The sequence below is a fragment of the Lissotriton helveticus genome, chromosome 4_1 (assembly GCF_964261635.1).
Source record: "Lissotriton helveticus chromosome 4_1, aLisHel1.1, whole genome shotgun sequence".
Classification (NCBI taxonomy): Eukaryota; Metazoa; Chordata; class Amphibia; order Caudata; family Salamandridae; genus Lissotriton; species Lissotriton helveticus.
The window spans coordinates 299191011-299203955 of NC_136063.1; the positions used below are offsets into that span (position 1 = coordinate 299191011).

The 12945-nt window shown below is 41.4% G+C and overlaps 1 protein-coding gene across 1 annotated transcript in view; it reads left to right on the forward strand.

The window, feature by feature from the left end:
• Positions 1-11011, forward strand: part of DERL1 (derlin 1) — a 75424-nt gene extending 64413 nt beyond the window's left edge. Inside the window, exons 6-8 of the mRNA XM_078686823.1 lie at positions 3678-3730; positions 8016-8126; positions 9998-11011. Of these exons, the coding sequence (XP_078542949.1) occupies positions 3678-3730; positions 8016-8126; positions 9998-10139 (306 nt within the window). The 3' untranslated portion in view covers positions 10140-11011. The remainder of the gene's footprint in view (positions 1-3677; positions 3731-8015; positions 8127-9997) is intronic.
• Positions 11012-12945: the final 1934 nt, after the last annotated feature.

Below are 12945 nucleotides of genomic sequence, written 5' to 3' on the forward strand. Positions count from 1 at the left end.
AGTGGGACACCCCGGTAAGAAAGTCCATATGAATAATAATTATAGGACCTTGGTGGAAATGCCTTTTAAAAAAAGTATTTATCCTAGTTTGAGACGTGTCGCAGAGGCTTTTTCTCTAGACCAAAGATAAATTGTCCATCTAGTGAAGGATACGACAATTCTTTTCTGAAAATTCAAGGCAGCAGAGGATCCTACCACCATCTGTAGTAAACAGCTGCTGTTCATTGTGGACTCTCCCACCCCACTACACCTGCTTCAGTCTTAAACGTACTTACTAAGATCCAGATTCTAAAAGGTTAGCATCTAACAGTAACATGAGGTGACCCGGCTACAATTTATTTTATTTTTTAAATGAGTGTCCAGATCAAATGTTATCTGTACAGGGGGTATCTAAAAAAAGGACAATTTTTAATCGATAATGTAAAAGCCTCAGCATAACATCCTGGATAGAAGACACTGGGATTACGACAGTTTAGCAAGTAGACAGAGAGAAATGTGAGATTGAGACAAAGCCCCTCTAAATTCAAGTTTGATGATCTTTACCTTCACCTGCAAAAGAATACCATGACTGAGTTTTCACCAGGATATTCAAAACAAGAACTTCAAACGATCACACATTTCAGTTGCTAGAGAAGTTCAAAAGCGACCATTACAGATTTACATGATTCCACAGCATTGCTTAATCCTGTACCCTAACATGTGGTCTAATTGGATCGTCGTATGCATGTCTCCAAAATAACAGCAAAGTCTTAGAGAGAATTGTAGATACTGCAGAGCTGAAGAGAGATTGCAAGGCAGACACCGGGTATCGTCAACATCAATCTTCCAAGATTAAGTGGAGAGACTCCCTGTGTAGTGAAGAAATCACAGAACGGTGACCATCGTTTTAAATCAAAGTATGCCAGCCAATCTTCTTGAAGAAGGGTTCACAGAAAACGCATAGTTATGCTTTTAGATAAGGATATAGTACATTTTTAGAGCTCTATAAATGTATTACTGGGTGTAATCTCTTGTTCTTCATTTGTCCAAGAATAATGTTTCTGAGAACCCTCCGAGATCAAGAAATTGTGTACCCTCATCTCCAGAAACGTTTCTTCAAATCCTCTCTAACCACATCTGAGTCTACCTTTAATGATTTTTAGTGTGCAGTCTAACTCTGTACCCAAACCATAACACATTATTAGAATTCAGACATCTAATGTGATTAATTGCAAATTAGCTTGCAAAAGGATAGTCGCTGCCTAGGGAGGTAAAAAAGAGGAGCGTTAAATTAAAGCAGTGACTTTTTCCCCAACCTTGTTACGCATGGTTGTAAAATCCTAGACCTTTTAAGGAAGAGGTTGCTTTTTTTATCACTGTCATAGGTTGATCTTTCAGGGATCTACAGGACGCAGTAGGTAAAGAGACCTTTCCAATTCGTGCCTTTGGGAACATTCCATGATTCCATATTCCAAGATAGAGCTTGTTCAGTTACTTACTCTTTTATGAATTGGTTACTAAAAAAGGAACCATTGCCTTCTGAAATCAGTATATTTTATAGACCTCAGTTTCCTCCAATTTGCAGTTTTAAAAGAAGATGCTTTCTCTACACTCTAAACAAAGTGCAGTATTTATGCGATCCAAAATACAGCAATGTGGTACAATACAGTACAATGATGTCCCCATTGTTACAGTACCTCTACACCCACTGGAATGTCACCAAGCCAAACCTCCTACGCTAAGTCCAAATATTCTGTTAGTGGACCTAATCTTAATCATTAATTACCCTTTTGTAAAAAGAACACAATAAGTTAGCATCTGTAACAGGAATTCGGAAAAACCTATATGAAATATAGTTTGCCTTTTTTAGTTACTATTTAGAGTCCAGATCAGGCTTACACCTGCACCATTGAGTTCCTAATGACTTTGGGAACTGTGTGCATGGGAGAAGACTGCTGATGTATAGCAAATCTTTGAGATCTTCTTGAAATATGAGATGTCCTACTCCCTTGTGATCCCTCTCCTTACCATCCATGCTAAAGCAGATAGATACCAACAAACCAATGTTGAGGAATGGCAAGGAAAAGTTTAAAAACCTGTACCGTGACAAACAAACATCTCCATGGCATTAGGAAAACAACAGTTTAAAGCTTTGATAATCCAATCTTCCTTCACATCTGGTGGTCCTGCTCTATGATTCAAACATACTGGAAGGAAATCCTGGGGCATATTAAAGGGGTCTTGGGATACCCCCTCCCAGCAAACTTGTAGCCATCCTGGTGCTAGGCATGAAACCTCGGGAACTGGAGGGCATGACGCACGCCAACTGGGCACTGACGCAACATATGACAAACCACTCCTTGCACTATACTGGAAATGATCAGAACCCCCTCTCAATGGCATCCTGGTTTTACAAACTTTGGCAGGTCCCGGTGATTGTACACATATTACATCAGCTTTCATGAAGAAAAGAGTTTCACCAACGTATGGCAACCTTTGAAAGCTTACCTCTCTAAGCTGGATCTCCTGAGTTACCCACCCACCAGACGCATATCTGCTGCTTTTCGTATTGTAGTTAGCTTTGTTGTACAGACATGCACCACGACATTGAATACTCACCAGCTCTACACCGAGGTGGGATCGAACTTTTCTCATTTCTGAAATTATTGGTTATGCTCACCCAACCAAAATCAACCCCACTCTAATATTGCTACCTATATAATGCTATATTGTATTGTCTATGAATGCTGTTTATTGCTGTTTCATTTTTTTCAAAACCAAATCTATAAAAAAAAAGTTAATATTTACCTGCAATATGTTTAAAATAGTGAGTGGTAGTACTTAATGCAGACTATGTACTCGGGAGTGGGAAGACAAAAGAGTACATATGGGCATAATTAACTTAGGCGGGCAAGGGCATGTACCCGAGGCCAAAAGGTTGGTATCCTCATGAATACCCACTGATCTGCTCTCTACACGGGACAGAATGCGGCTTACGTTTGGTGCAGCATTTCCCCACTCTGCTCAAAGTAGTTTAGTGCTTGCACTTGTCATAACAGTGGAGAGTTGCAGTTTGAACATTAGGGGAGAAATAAAGTGGAGTGCACATAATCACAGAAAACAACTATAACCATGTAAACTTCAGAAACCTTAAGTTACATAGAAGATACAAAATGTAAGTAATTTATTCAAATCATAGCAAGAAACAAAGCAAATGTGTACCTATATAGTCATGCGCTCACTTACCAAAGCAATAAATGTCTTTTTTGTTGCATTTGAGTATGGAAAATGTCTTTCTTTTGTTTTCTTGTTGTGTTGATTCATAGAATTTTTTTTATAAGAAAACTATTTCTGGTCTTGTCATAATAGTATTCACGGTGGATTTAATGTGATAGTTTTAGGAGTATTCTGTAGAAGGTACTCAGACTCTAGTGTCTGTTTGGCACAAACTGTTTGCCAAATGGGGATTCAGCCACCTGTTCTATAAAAAAAATTAAACGTACTAGGACAAAAGATGTTGTGAATGCCATTCGAAATTTACTTTCTCTGTTTTCAGACAGAGTAGCCTCCCCTTTCACTGAAATGCTTTTGTAACTGAAATAGATTATACAGAATTAATGAATGCTATGATATAACTTGACTCATTAAAGGTAGTTCAATTATGTTCGTTCATTGGGTATTTTGTATGTTTCCACTAGGCCTGTTATCTACCCTGGGTCATTCTTGGATTCAACTATGTCATTGGTGGATCGTAAGTATTTGTAGAGCTCTGTTTGACTCAAATATGAAAGTACTCTTACCAGTTTCTGACCACCTACTTTCAAACAGACAATCTACTCAGTTTTGTAACATTAGTATTTCCAAAAGGCCATATTTCTTATGAATCTGTAATAATAATGTTTGTTTGTGAATCTGAGAGAGAATTTATCTTTTTCTCAGGATCTGTGTTCGGTGGTAATAAGTGGGCAATCCTGTGGGATAACTATCTTCACCTACTTAATCTGCGGTTCATTTATGCATTTTATTAGATCAATTTGTTATTCGAATTCATTTGTAATTGGCTTATAGACAGTGTATTTGTCTATCACAGGAATGTCGCAAATGAGTGCAGCAGTCAACTGTTATCTGGCACTTGTCATTTGACTGTGTTTAATACTACAAGGTTTTTCTAAATATATAAAGCTTCACATTTCTGTCAACACATGAGATAAGAGGAGGAAGGAAAAATCCTCCTACTAATAAAAAATATTTTGAACTTAAAGGCTGTGTAGCGTCTCCCACTCCTGCTGTGAATGCATTGGTCACGTTTTCAAAGCTGGATTTGAAGAAATCTATACTTTCCATCTAGAACTTGTGTTGCGGTCAATAAGGAACATAAACAAATGTTAACAACTTTCTAAAAGACCTCTACCACATACTTATTAATTGTACCCATTGTTTTCCAATTTTCAGAGTCTGGATTTGAGAATCAGAAAACACCAATTTTTAAAGGGACAGCAAATTAAGTCTCCTATAACTTGGGAGCACTATCTTGCTACTTTTGTCTCCTCATCAAATTTCCATTAGAGTAGTCCTCCTGTACATAAATCATCTAGTTTCTTTTTTAATGATGGCTTTCTTTTCTGCCCTTGTTCATGCAGCCTTTGTTTTGCATTGTTTTATTCTCGTTTTCGTTTTTGAATTATTGTAGAGGTATATAGCTTCAAATTCTGTAAAGCCCTAATCATGTACATTTCAAATGTAGTTACTCATAGGAAAGTTAATACAATATACTCCAGTTGTAATATTTGTGCCAAGATTACCACTTTGCAGGTAGCAGTCTCCATCAATACCATTTTATGCACAGCTTATGATGCTAGTAGTTGCAGGATATTAACTACCCCTTTACATGGTCTTTCATAAGTTCCATAGATCATGTTTGATTTCTAAATTTTTGACTGAGAGCGTACTTTTTTATCAAAACCTAATCGCCTCTTTAGCTGGAGTTCTCTATTACACTAAGTACTGATGTACAAGATCCTATGTATTTTCAACGCTTTAAATGTTACAGGGCTCTCTTTTCGAAAACCTGCATACATCTGTCTCGTAAGATGACCTTTCGAGTATTGTTGTTGAGATGGAAGGATTGCTCCCCTTCAGATGGACGTTTTGGAGGAATTTTTCCTTCTAAACAGAGACTGCAGAGATGTAAAGCTACAGTTCACAATCGCATCTAATTCCATAAAAAATAATAATAACACGTCTATGCAAGAATCATATTCTTGTGGTTTTTTTCTGACATGGCTTTTGAGGGCCGAGCAATAGAAGTGTTATACCTGAGACCAATTTTCATTGTATTGCCCTTCCTCCCTCATTCTCCATTATTGTGGAGGTTTGATGTTCTAGTATCTTGTAAATCCGAGGGGGGAAATGCTTACATTAGTGCTTAACCATGTATAGAAATACAAATACAACATTTAGTATTGTAAATGATTGCATTTTGTTCGATCATCGGGAGCAATGATCACTAAACACATCTAATTTTAATATTTGTAACTTCTTTCTTCCACCGCAAGATCGCCGACATCCACAACAGCTTCGGCGCCCCACCCACGCACCCAACCGTCGAACCAACGCCCCCCACTGCCACCCTTCGCACCTGGACCACGGTGACCACCAAAGACACAGCCCGCACGATAAACACCATCCACTCCGGATCACCGACCGACCCCTGCCCACACCACGTCTTCAACAAGGCCGACTCCACCATCGCACCCCAACTCCGGAACATCATCAACGCCTCCTTCAACACCGCCACCTTCCCGGAGAGCTGGAAGCACGCCGAGATCAGCGCCCTCCTGAAGAAACCTACAGCGGACCCCACCGATCTCAAAAACTTCCGCCCCATCTCGCTCCTCCCTTTTCCTGCTAAAGTCATCGAGAAGATCGTCAACAGACAGCTGACCGCCTTCCTCGAGACGAACGGATCCCTCGACCCCTCGCAGTCCGGCTTCAGAGCCAACCACAGCACCGAGACCGCCCTCATCGCAGCCACCGACGACATCCGGACCCTGCTCGACAAGGGGGAAACAGTGGCCCTCATCCTCCTGGACCTCTCCGCTGCGTTCGACACGGTCTGCCACCGCACCCTAGGCCAGCGCCTCAGCAACATCGGTATCCAAGAGAAGGCACTGGAGTGGATCATCTCGTTCCTCGCCGGAAGAACACAAAGAGTCCGCCTCCCCCCGTTTCGCTCCGAGGCCACCGAAGTCATCTGCGGCGTCCCGCAAGGATCTTCACTCAGCCCCACCCTCTTCAACATCTACATGAAACCTCTCGCAGCCATCGCACGCCAGCACAACCTCAACATCATCTCTTACGCCGACGACACCCAGCTGATCCTCTCCCTCACCAGAGACCCCGACACCGCCAGAACCTGCCTACACGAAGGGATGAAAGACGTCGCCGAGTGGATGAAGGACAGCCGCCTTAAACTGAACTCGGACAAGACGGAGGTCCTCATCCTGGGATCTTCGCCCTCCGCCTGGGACGACTCCTGGTGGCCCCCAGCCCTGGGCACCGCACCCAAGCCAACCGACCACGCACGCAACCTGGGCTTCATCCTGGACCCCTCCCTCTCGATGACCAGACAAGTCAACGCCGTCTCCTCATCGTGCTTCAACACCCTGCGTATGCTTCGCAAGATCTTCCGCTGGATCCCGACCGAGACCAGGAAGACTGTCACCCAGGCACTCGTCACCAGCCGACTGGACTACGGAAACGCCCTCTACGCCGGAACTACAGCCAAGCTACAGAAAAGACTCCAGAACGCCTCCGCCCGACTCATCCTGGATGTCCCCCGACGCAGCCACATCTCCAGCCACCTGAGGAACCTGCACTGGCTCCCCGTCGACAAGAGGATCACGTTTCGGCTCCTCACCCACGCACACAAGTCTCTCCACGACCTGGGCCCCAAGTACCTCAACGACCGCCTGACCTTCTACACGCCCACCCGCCAGCTACGGTCCACCAGCCTCGCCCTCGCAGCCGTACCACGCATCCGAAGAGCCACCGCCGGAGGAAGATCCTTCTCTTACCTGGCTGCCAAGACTTGGAACTCCCTCCCCATCCACCTTCGGCTGACCCAGGACCATCTCGCCTTCAGGAAACAACTCAAGACCTGGCTGTTCGAGCAGTAGCATACCCCTCCCCCCAAGCGCCTTGAGACCCTCCCGGGTGAGTAGTGCGCTATACAAATGGCATGATTGATTGATTGATTGATTAGTTAGAACAACATACAATTTTTAGTTGTCGTCATGCCACCTCAGACAGAACCAGACATTGGTATTGGTATTGGTAATGGTATTTGTAGAGCGCGACTGTCGCTCCGGAAGGAGCATCCTGGCGCTAACTGGAAAGTGAAAAGGAGGATGAAATTGGTCAGGATTAGATGGCACCCAGCACATACTCGTCTGAAAGACTGAAGATCCATGTTTTTAGTTGTTTCCTAAAGTGGATTTCCTTGGTCAGGGACCTCAGGTACTGGTACATAAACACATGAGCTTTGGCCCTGCTTCAGTAAAAACCGTCCAGCCCAAGCTGTCAGGCCAAATACCCTCTGACCCGGAACCCAAGCAACCCTGACTGTTTTCGGACTAGTTGGCCTGCTGGGTATAGTTGGAGCACAATGGAACAGTGAACGTGGGACCCGGGTCTGGGCATATCTGTCACACCTAGAGTGTTACATTAAGGAAAACAAAAAATATCTACCGTATGTCTCAAGTTCTAGATTTTTTAACTTGCTACAATATTACTCCACTGATTGCAGTACATCTAGCACAATGGATGTCCACTCTTTTTCCTACATATTTCTAAGGGTTTGATTATGCATTCTCAAACATGTATGACAAAAATCTTTGTAAGAAGTGGAGAATGTCAAATGATTGATATTTGCCTTGCTTGTTGTTGATTTCATTACCTATGTGTGGTGTACAAAAATACATTTTAAAATATTTCTTGCAAAATGCAATATTATTATTTGTTTTTATCTCTTGCAGCATAATCAATGAACTAATAGGAAACCTAGTTGGCCATCTCTACTTCTTTTTAATGTTCAAATATCCAATGGATTTAGGAGGAAGGAGTTTCCTGTCCACCCCGCAATTTCTGTGAGTTTAACTATATTTATTTGTATTCCATAGTATTCTTTTAAACAAGAAGTCCAGGCTTACTCTCTTCTTTTTAATTATAAAAACTGGCCTAACAAGAGTCAACAGGTAGGGATTTTAATTAGAACTTAAAAGTACTTCTGTTCTGGTATTTTTATTCATGCACTAGCTATTGTATAGTTACCATATAGAGAGCAACAGAGTCTGTTTGGACTTTGCTTGAGAGTGATGTAAGAACAATAAAGTAGAATTCTGAAATAGTTAGTGACCCCAGCTATAAAAGTGAAATTTACATACTGATTGTTGTGTGAAATACATATTAAACGGAAGCATAGCAAGACAGTCCAACATTAGATCAGTGAAACTAAAAAAAGAAATACTGCAATACAAAATGTTTCTGTATTATAGAACAGTGTTTATTTTACAAATATATTCTGTTTTACTGTTTAGCGTTTTCGCTTAATTCTGCTTAAATGTGCATACACAAAAAGGTTAAGAAAATAAAAATGATGTAAAAAAGCATTTGGAAGAATTTCAGAAAAGTAAGTGGATGGGGGGGTGGAGAACATCAAGCGAAAAAAGGTAGAATAGAGTAGTATTGTAGGTTCCCCTAATTTCTTCTTTTTTTTTTAATGCGTTGCATGCTCATGAAGGCTCGACGCCGTCATGAGCCACGGGAGGCGTGTGCTCATGACTGCGTGGAGCCGTCATGCCGCTGTCGCTCTGCCCACGCGGCACTAATTCCCTTCCTGTGCGGGCGAATTAATGAGTGGGCGTGGTCAAGACGGTACAACGCCGTCATGAGCACACGCGGCCCGTGATTCATGACTTTGTGGAGCCGTCATAAGTGCCGCGCTCACCCCCTAGCTCCCCCGCGCCACGGCGGAATTCGCGGTGCAGGTAATGGGTTAAAATGCACAGACACTGACGTTTACTTCTATTATCCTAAAACAGATAATATAGTGAATCTCACCAACATTCAGATATTTCTAGCACAACCAATGTGTAATTTTCCAAGTTCAGATTTGGAAGAAACCTCTTTCATGGTGATGAAGGTAATAAAAAAAAATGTGTTGACCTTGCTTAAGTTGTTAGTTTATGGAAATTATTACAATTGAAAGCATCACGGTTAGAGTAATATCTCCCCTGTACAACACACATTTGGTATGACAAGATTTTTTAACATTTCTCTGTGGGCGAACTGGCGTATGCGCCTGCTTTGCGCACCCGGGGGGAACTTTGGTATTACAGAAGGGCAGCAGACGCTATTGCCTATTACAGACGTGGGCGCAGTGGCAAAAAAGCTCTTAGGAGGTGTACTAACTGTGCCATCTTTCAGTGCTCTGAAGTTGGGAAAAAGGGTTCCCATGGACTCCCCAGACATCCCCTTGCAGGTGGGTGCAGTCCACTCACTGCACTTGCCAGCAAGAGGATCTATATTCCCACCGCAGAGTGCATGCAGGTTGCTGCCTGCACTGTGAAAACACGGAGCGGCTTCAAAGCAGCCGCTCCGTTTTTCACATGAATGCGCTGCCCCCAGGGCAGAACTTTCATCATAATATGACACATTTTCCTTCATTGCGCTGAGCGCACATTTTAAAAGGTGTGCCCAGCCAATGAAGGAAAATGCCCCGCATGTATAATATGACCCTTAGTGCAGCACGTTTAGGTGTGTCCATGCTTGTTGTAAAACCTCACACATTATCCGTTTTAATAATAATGAGAGGCCTCTCGGAGAAGTTGCTGCTTATATGGTATTACAAGTGAAAGCGTTAGTTCACATTAAATTTTAGGCCATGTCCATGAAGTTTAAATTTAAAAATGTGCATCACAATTGTTTCTAATGCTCCACACATTTTTTATGCTTCCAGGTATCGATGGCTTCCTAGTAGAAGAGGAGGAGTATCTGGATTTGGTGTTCCACCAGCTAGTATGCGTCGGGCTCCAGAAGATCAAGGAGCAGCAGGTGGAAGGCATGCCTGGGGTCAAGGATTCCGGCTAGGTGAACAGTGACCCACTTGAAGCACTTTTCACAAAAAACAATGCTGTTGCACATAGAACTCTGGCACATAATATTTTGAGGACCGTTCTTTCTAGCGCTGTTGGATTTAACCCCTGGAGAAAACTTTCTGATGTAAGGCAAAGTAAACATTTTAACGGAGGTAAAAACCCTTCAAAATAGTGAGCAATGCTCTACACAGCCTTTACATCTTAACATATCTTCAAAATGTTCTTTTGGGAGCATCTTTCCATTTGAGTTGGATATGGGTTTTTTTCTTTATCGCTGATGCAAATTCAGGACTCCTTAATGAATGGGTTCCTCTATTTTTTTTATTTTTTGCAGCCTGGCCTCTATCAATGGAGCATATAATAGTCATCTTGTTTGTGAAATATTTTGAATCAAAAACTGATTTTTAGAATTACCCAGTATATTTTTTGAGTTCAGTATGCCTCTTTTGTAAACCTTTTACATGCAAGCAATATATTTCAAAATTGCATTTCCTTGATTTTTAGTTTTCTTGGTAGGCTCTTGACTTCTACTGTCTTCCTTTAGGAAGATAAAGCATTGATGCCTTCCTAGGGAAAATAAATACTTTGATCTGGTAACGTGGACAACTCATCCAAAATATGTCTCTAGCCCAAGTCATTTCGGAATGTTTTACAAAAATCAAATTTCCTTGATGCGCTGCTGTCAGATGAGATAGCTGAAATATAATTTTTGGGGAAGTATGAGAGATAGAAACTTAGTACGGTGTTTGATAAATGACTAGATGACTGCATCAGGGAACAAGAAGGTAACCACACTTGACCTGTTTATAATCCTGTTTTATCTGTTCATTTACATTGGCCAAAAATCCAATTAAAATCTTCTTTTCAAATGATAATTGGGGTAATCCTTTTTATATGTTTTTTGAGAAATGTGTTTGTATGTCCTTTTCCTCAAAGTAAGGTGATTGTGATCCCACATTGTTTGTCTTTCATATCGATGGTTGAACCAAGTCTTTTACCCAAAATATGAATGCATAGAGTGTTGCATGTTCTTGAAGGAGACTGAAGTGTCCTCTTTCAATGATTTAAAAGTTCAGTCTTTTTTTTTTTTACCCTGATACAGTCCTACTTTATCATTCGCACAGATAGAGTGAGAATTTATACAGGACTGCAATGTGAACAAAATTGCCTCAAGACATGCTCCTTATTAATGGAAGGTTCATTGCGATGGTATAATAAAAAAATGGTGATCGGCTTTTGTCTGAAGAGAAGGTGAAGTTGACGATTATCTTAGGCAGTACATTTGAAAGTGTGTCCATAGCTATTGGCCCTGCATTTCAAAGTGTTTCTTCCTGCGATGAAGCACACTCTTAGCAGCCAGGGTGCCGAATTTGCGTGATTTGGAAATTTGATCAGATACTCCTGTGTTGTACAAATGTTGCATAATAATTGCATTAATAAAGCCTACAAATCCACTTATGATTTTGGAGCACTTAATGCATGTTAGTAGGGGTTCCGCGCCTCTCTGACATGGATAATCCCTCTTGAAGTAAGGACTGTTTAGTAAGAAGTGCATTATATAGCAGAGTTAACATACCAAATTTTTATTTGTGATGGAACAAATGTAATATATTATTTTGTACTTACCATGATTAGCAAATCAGATTTTAAAATAAGTCCCGCTTTGATTCATTCAAAGCATTGCAAAGGTAAGTTCTTTTTATTTGCACTAGTTCCAGACGTTTCACTCTAAATCCTTTTTCTTTTTACTTAAAGAAAAAAGGCATTTTGGCGTTTCTTCATTAGAGAAAATGTTTGAAAGTGCTTCAGAAGGTGGAGGCGGGGTGAACAGCTCCCGATGCCAATCTCCTTTGTTTCATAACTTAAGACATAGTCACAATAGTTCACATTGTCTTATATAGCCTTGCTATCTTTAACAGGTTGCGAACTGGAAGATATCAAAACGATCCACTCATCATGTAGTTTGTGGATTAGAAGGGTGAAAGAAGCTGGAGGCTGGTGAGCACCGGAGATGCTCGTGGCATAACTCAGTGGCAGAAAAGAAGTTGTGGCCAACTCTCTTGCTGATATAAGTGGAGAAACCCCCAGTCTGCATGGGAGAGGTTCTGGTGCTGCCAATGCTCCAGATCTTACAGACCAGCAAACCGCCTCTCGCGGAAGCCTGAGACACCCCAGAGAATACACATCAGTTATGTTATGTTAAGTAGATTTATAAAGCACAACATTTACCCAAGGGTATCTTGGCACTAATAGAAGGCAAAGTAACAGAACTGGCTTAGATGCTCCTACTTGGAAGCAACTACCTCCCCATCTAGTTTTTTTAAACCTTGATGGAATAACAGAGTGTGAACTCAAAGATGTAAGGTTCCTCTTAGGAATATACCATGAAATTGAGTTTCTCAAAAATTCTGGACCAATGCCATGTAGGACCTTATAAGTGAGACAGAGTGTTTTAAATGTAATGCGGTTTCTGACCTTCAACCAGTGTAGTTCTTTTATGGGGGAAGACTCGGACTGATATTTTGGCAAATTTAGCAGGGCTCTGGCAGCTGAGTTCTGCAGCACCTGTAATTTGTTTAAATGTTGGTTCTGCAAGTTGGAGTGTAGGCCATTTCAGTAATCAATTCTCAATAAAATGAGTGATAGGATGACTATTTTCCTTCCACTGACTGGACTATAGGGCAGAATCTTTCTTTGATTTTTAGCATATTATAGGAGGTGGATATGATAGTATTAACTTGTTTATTAAGATTAAGTTTAACGTCAAGAATCACACTTAAGCTTTTGAGTTCAGAGTGGGGAGTGGGCC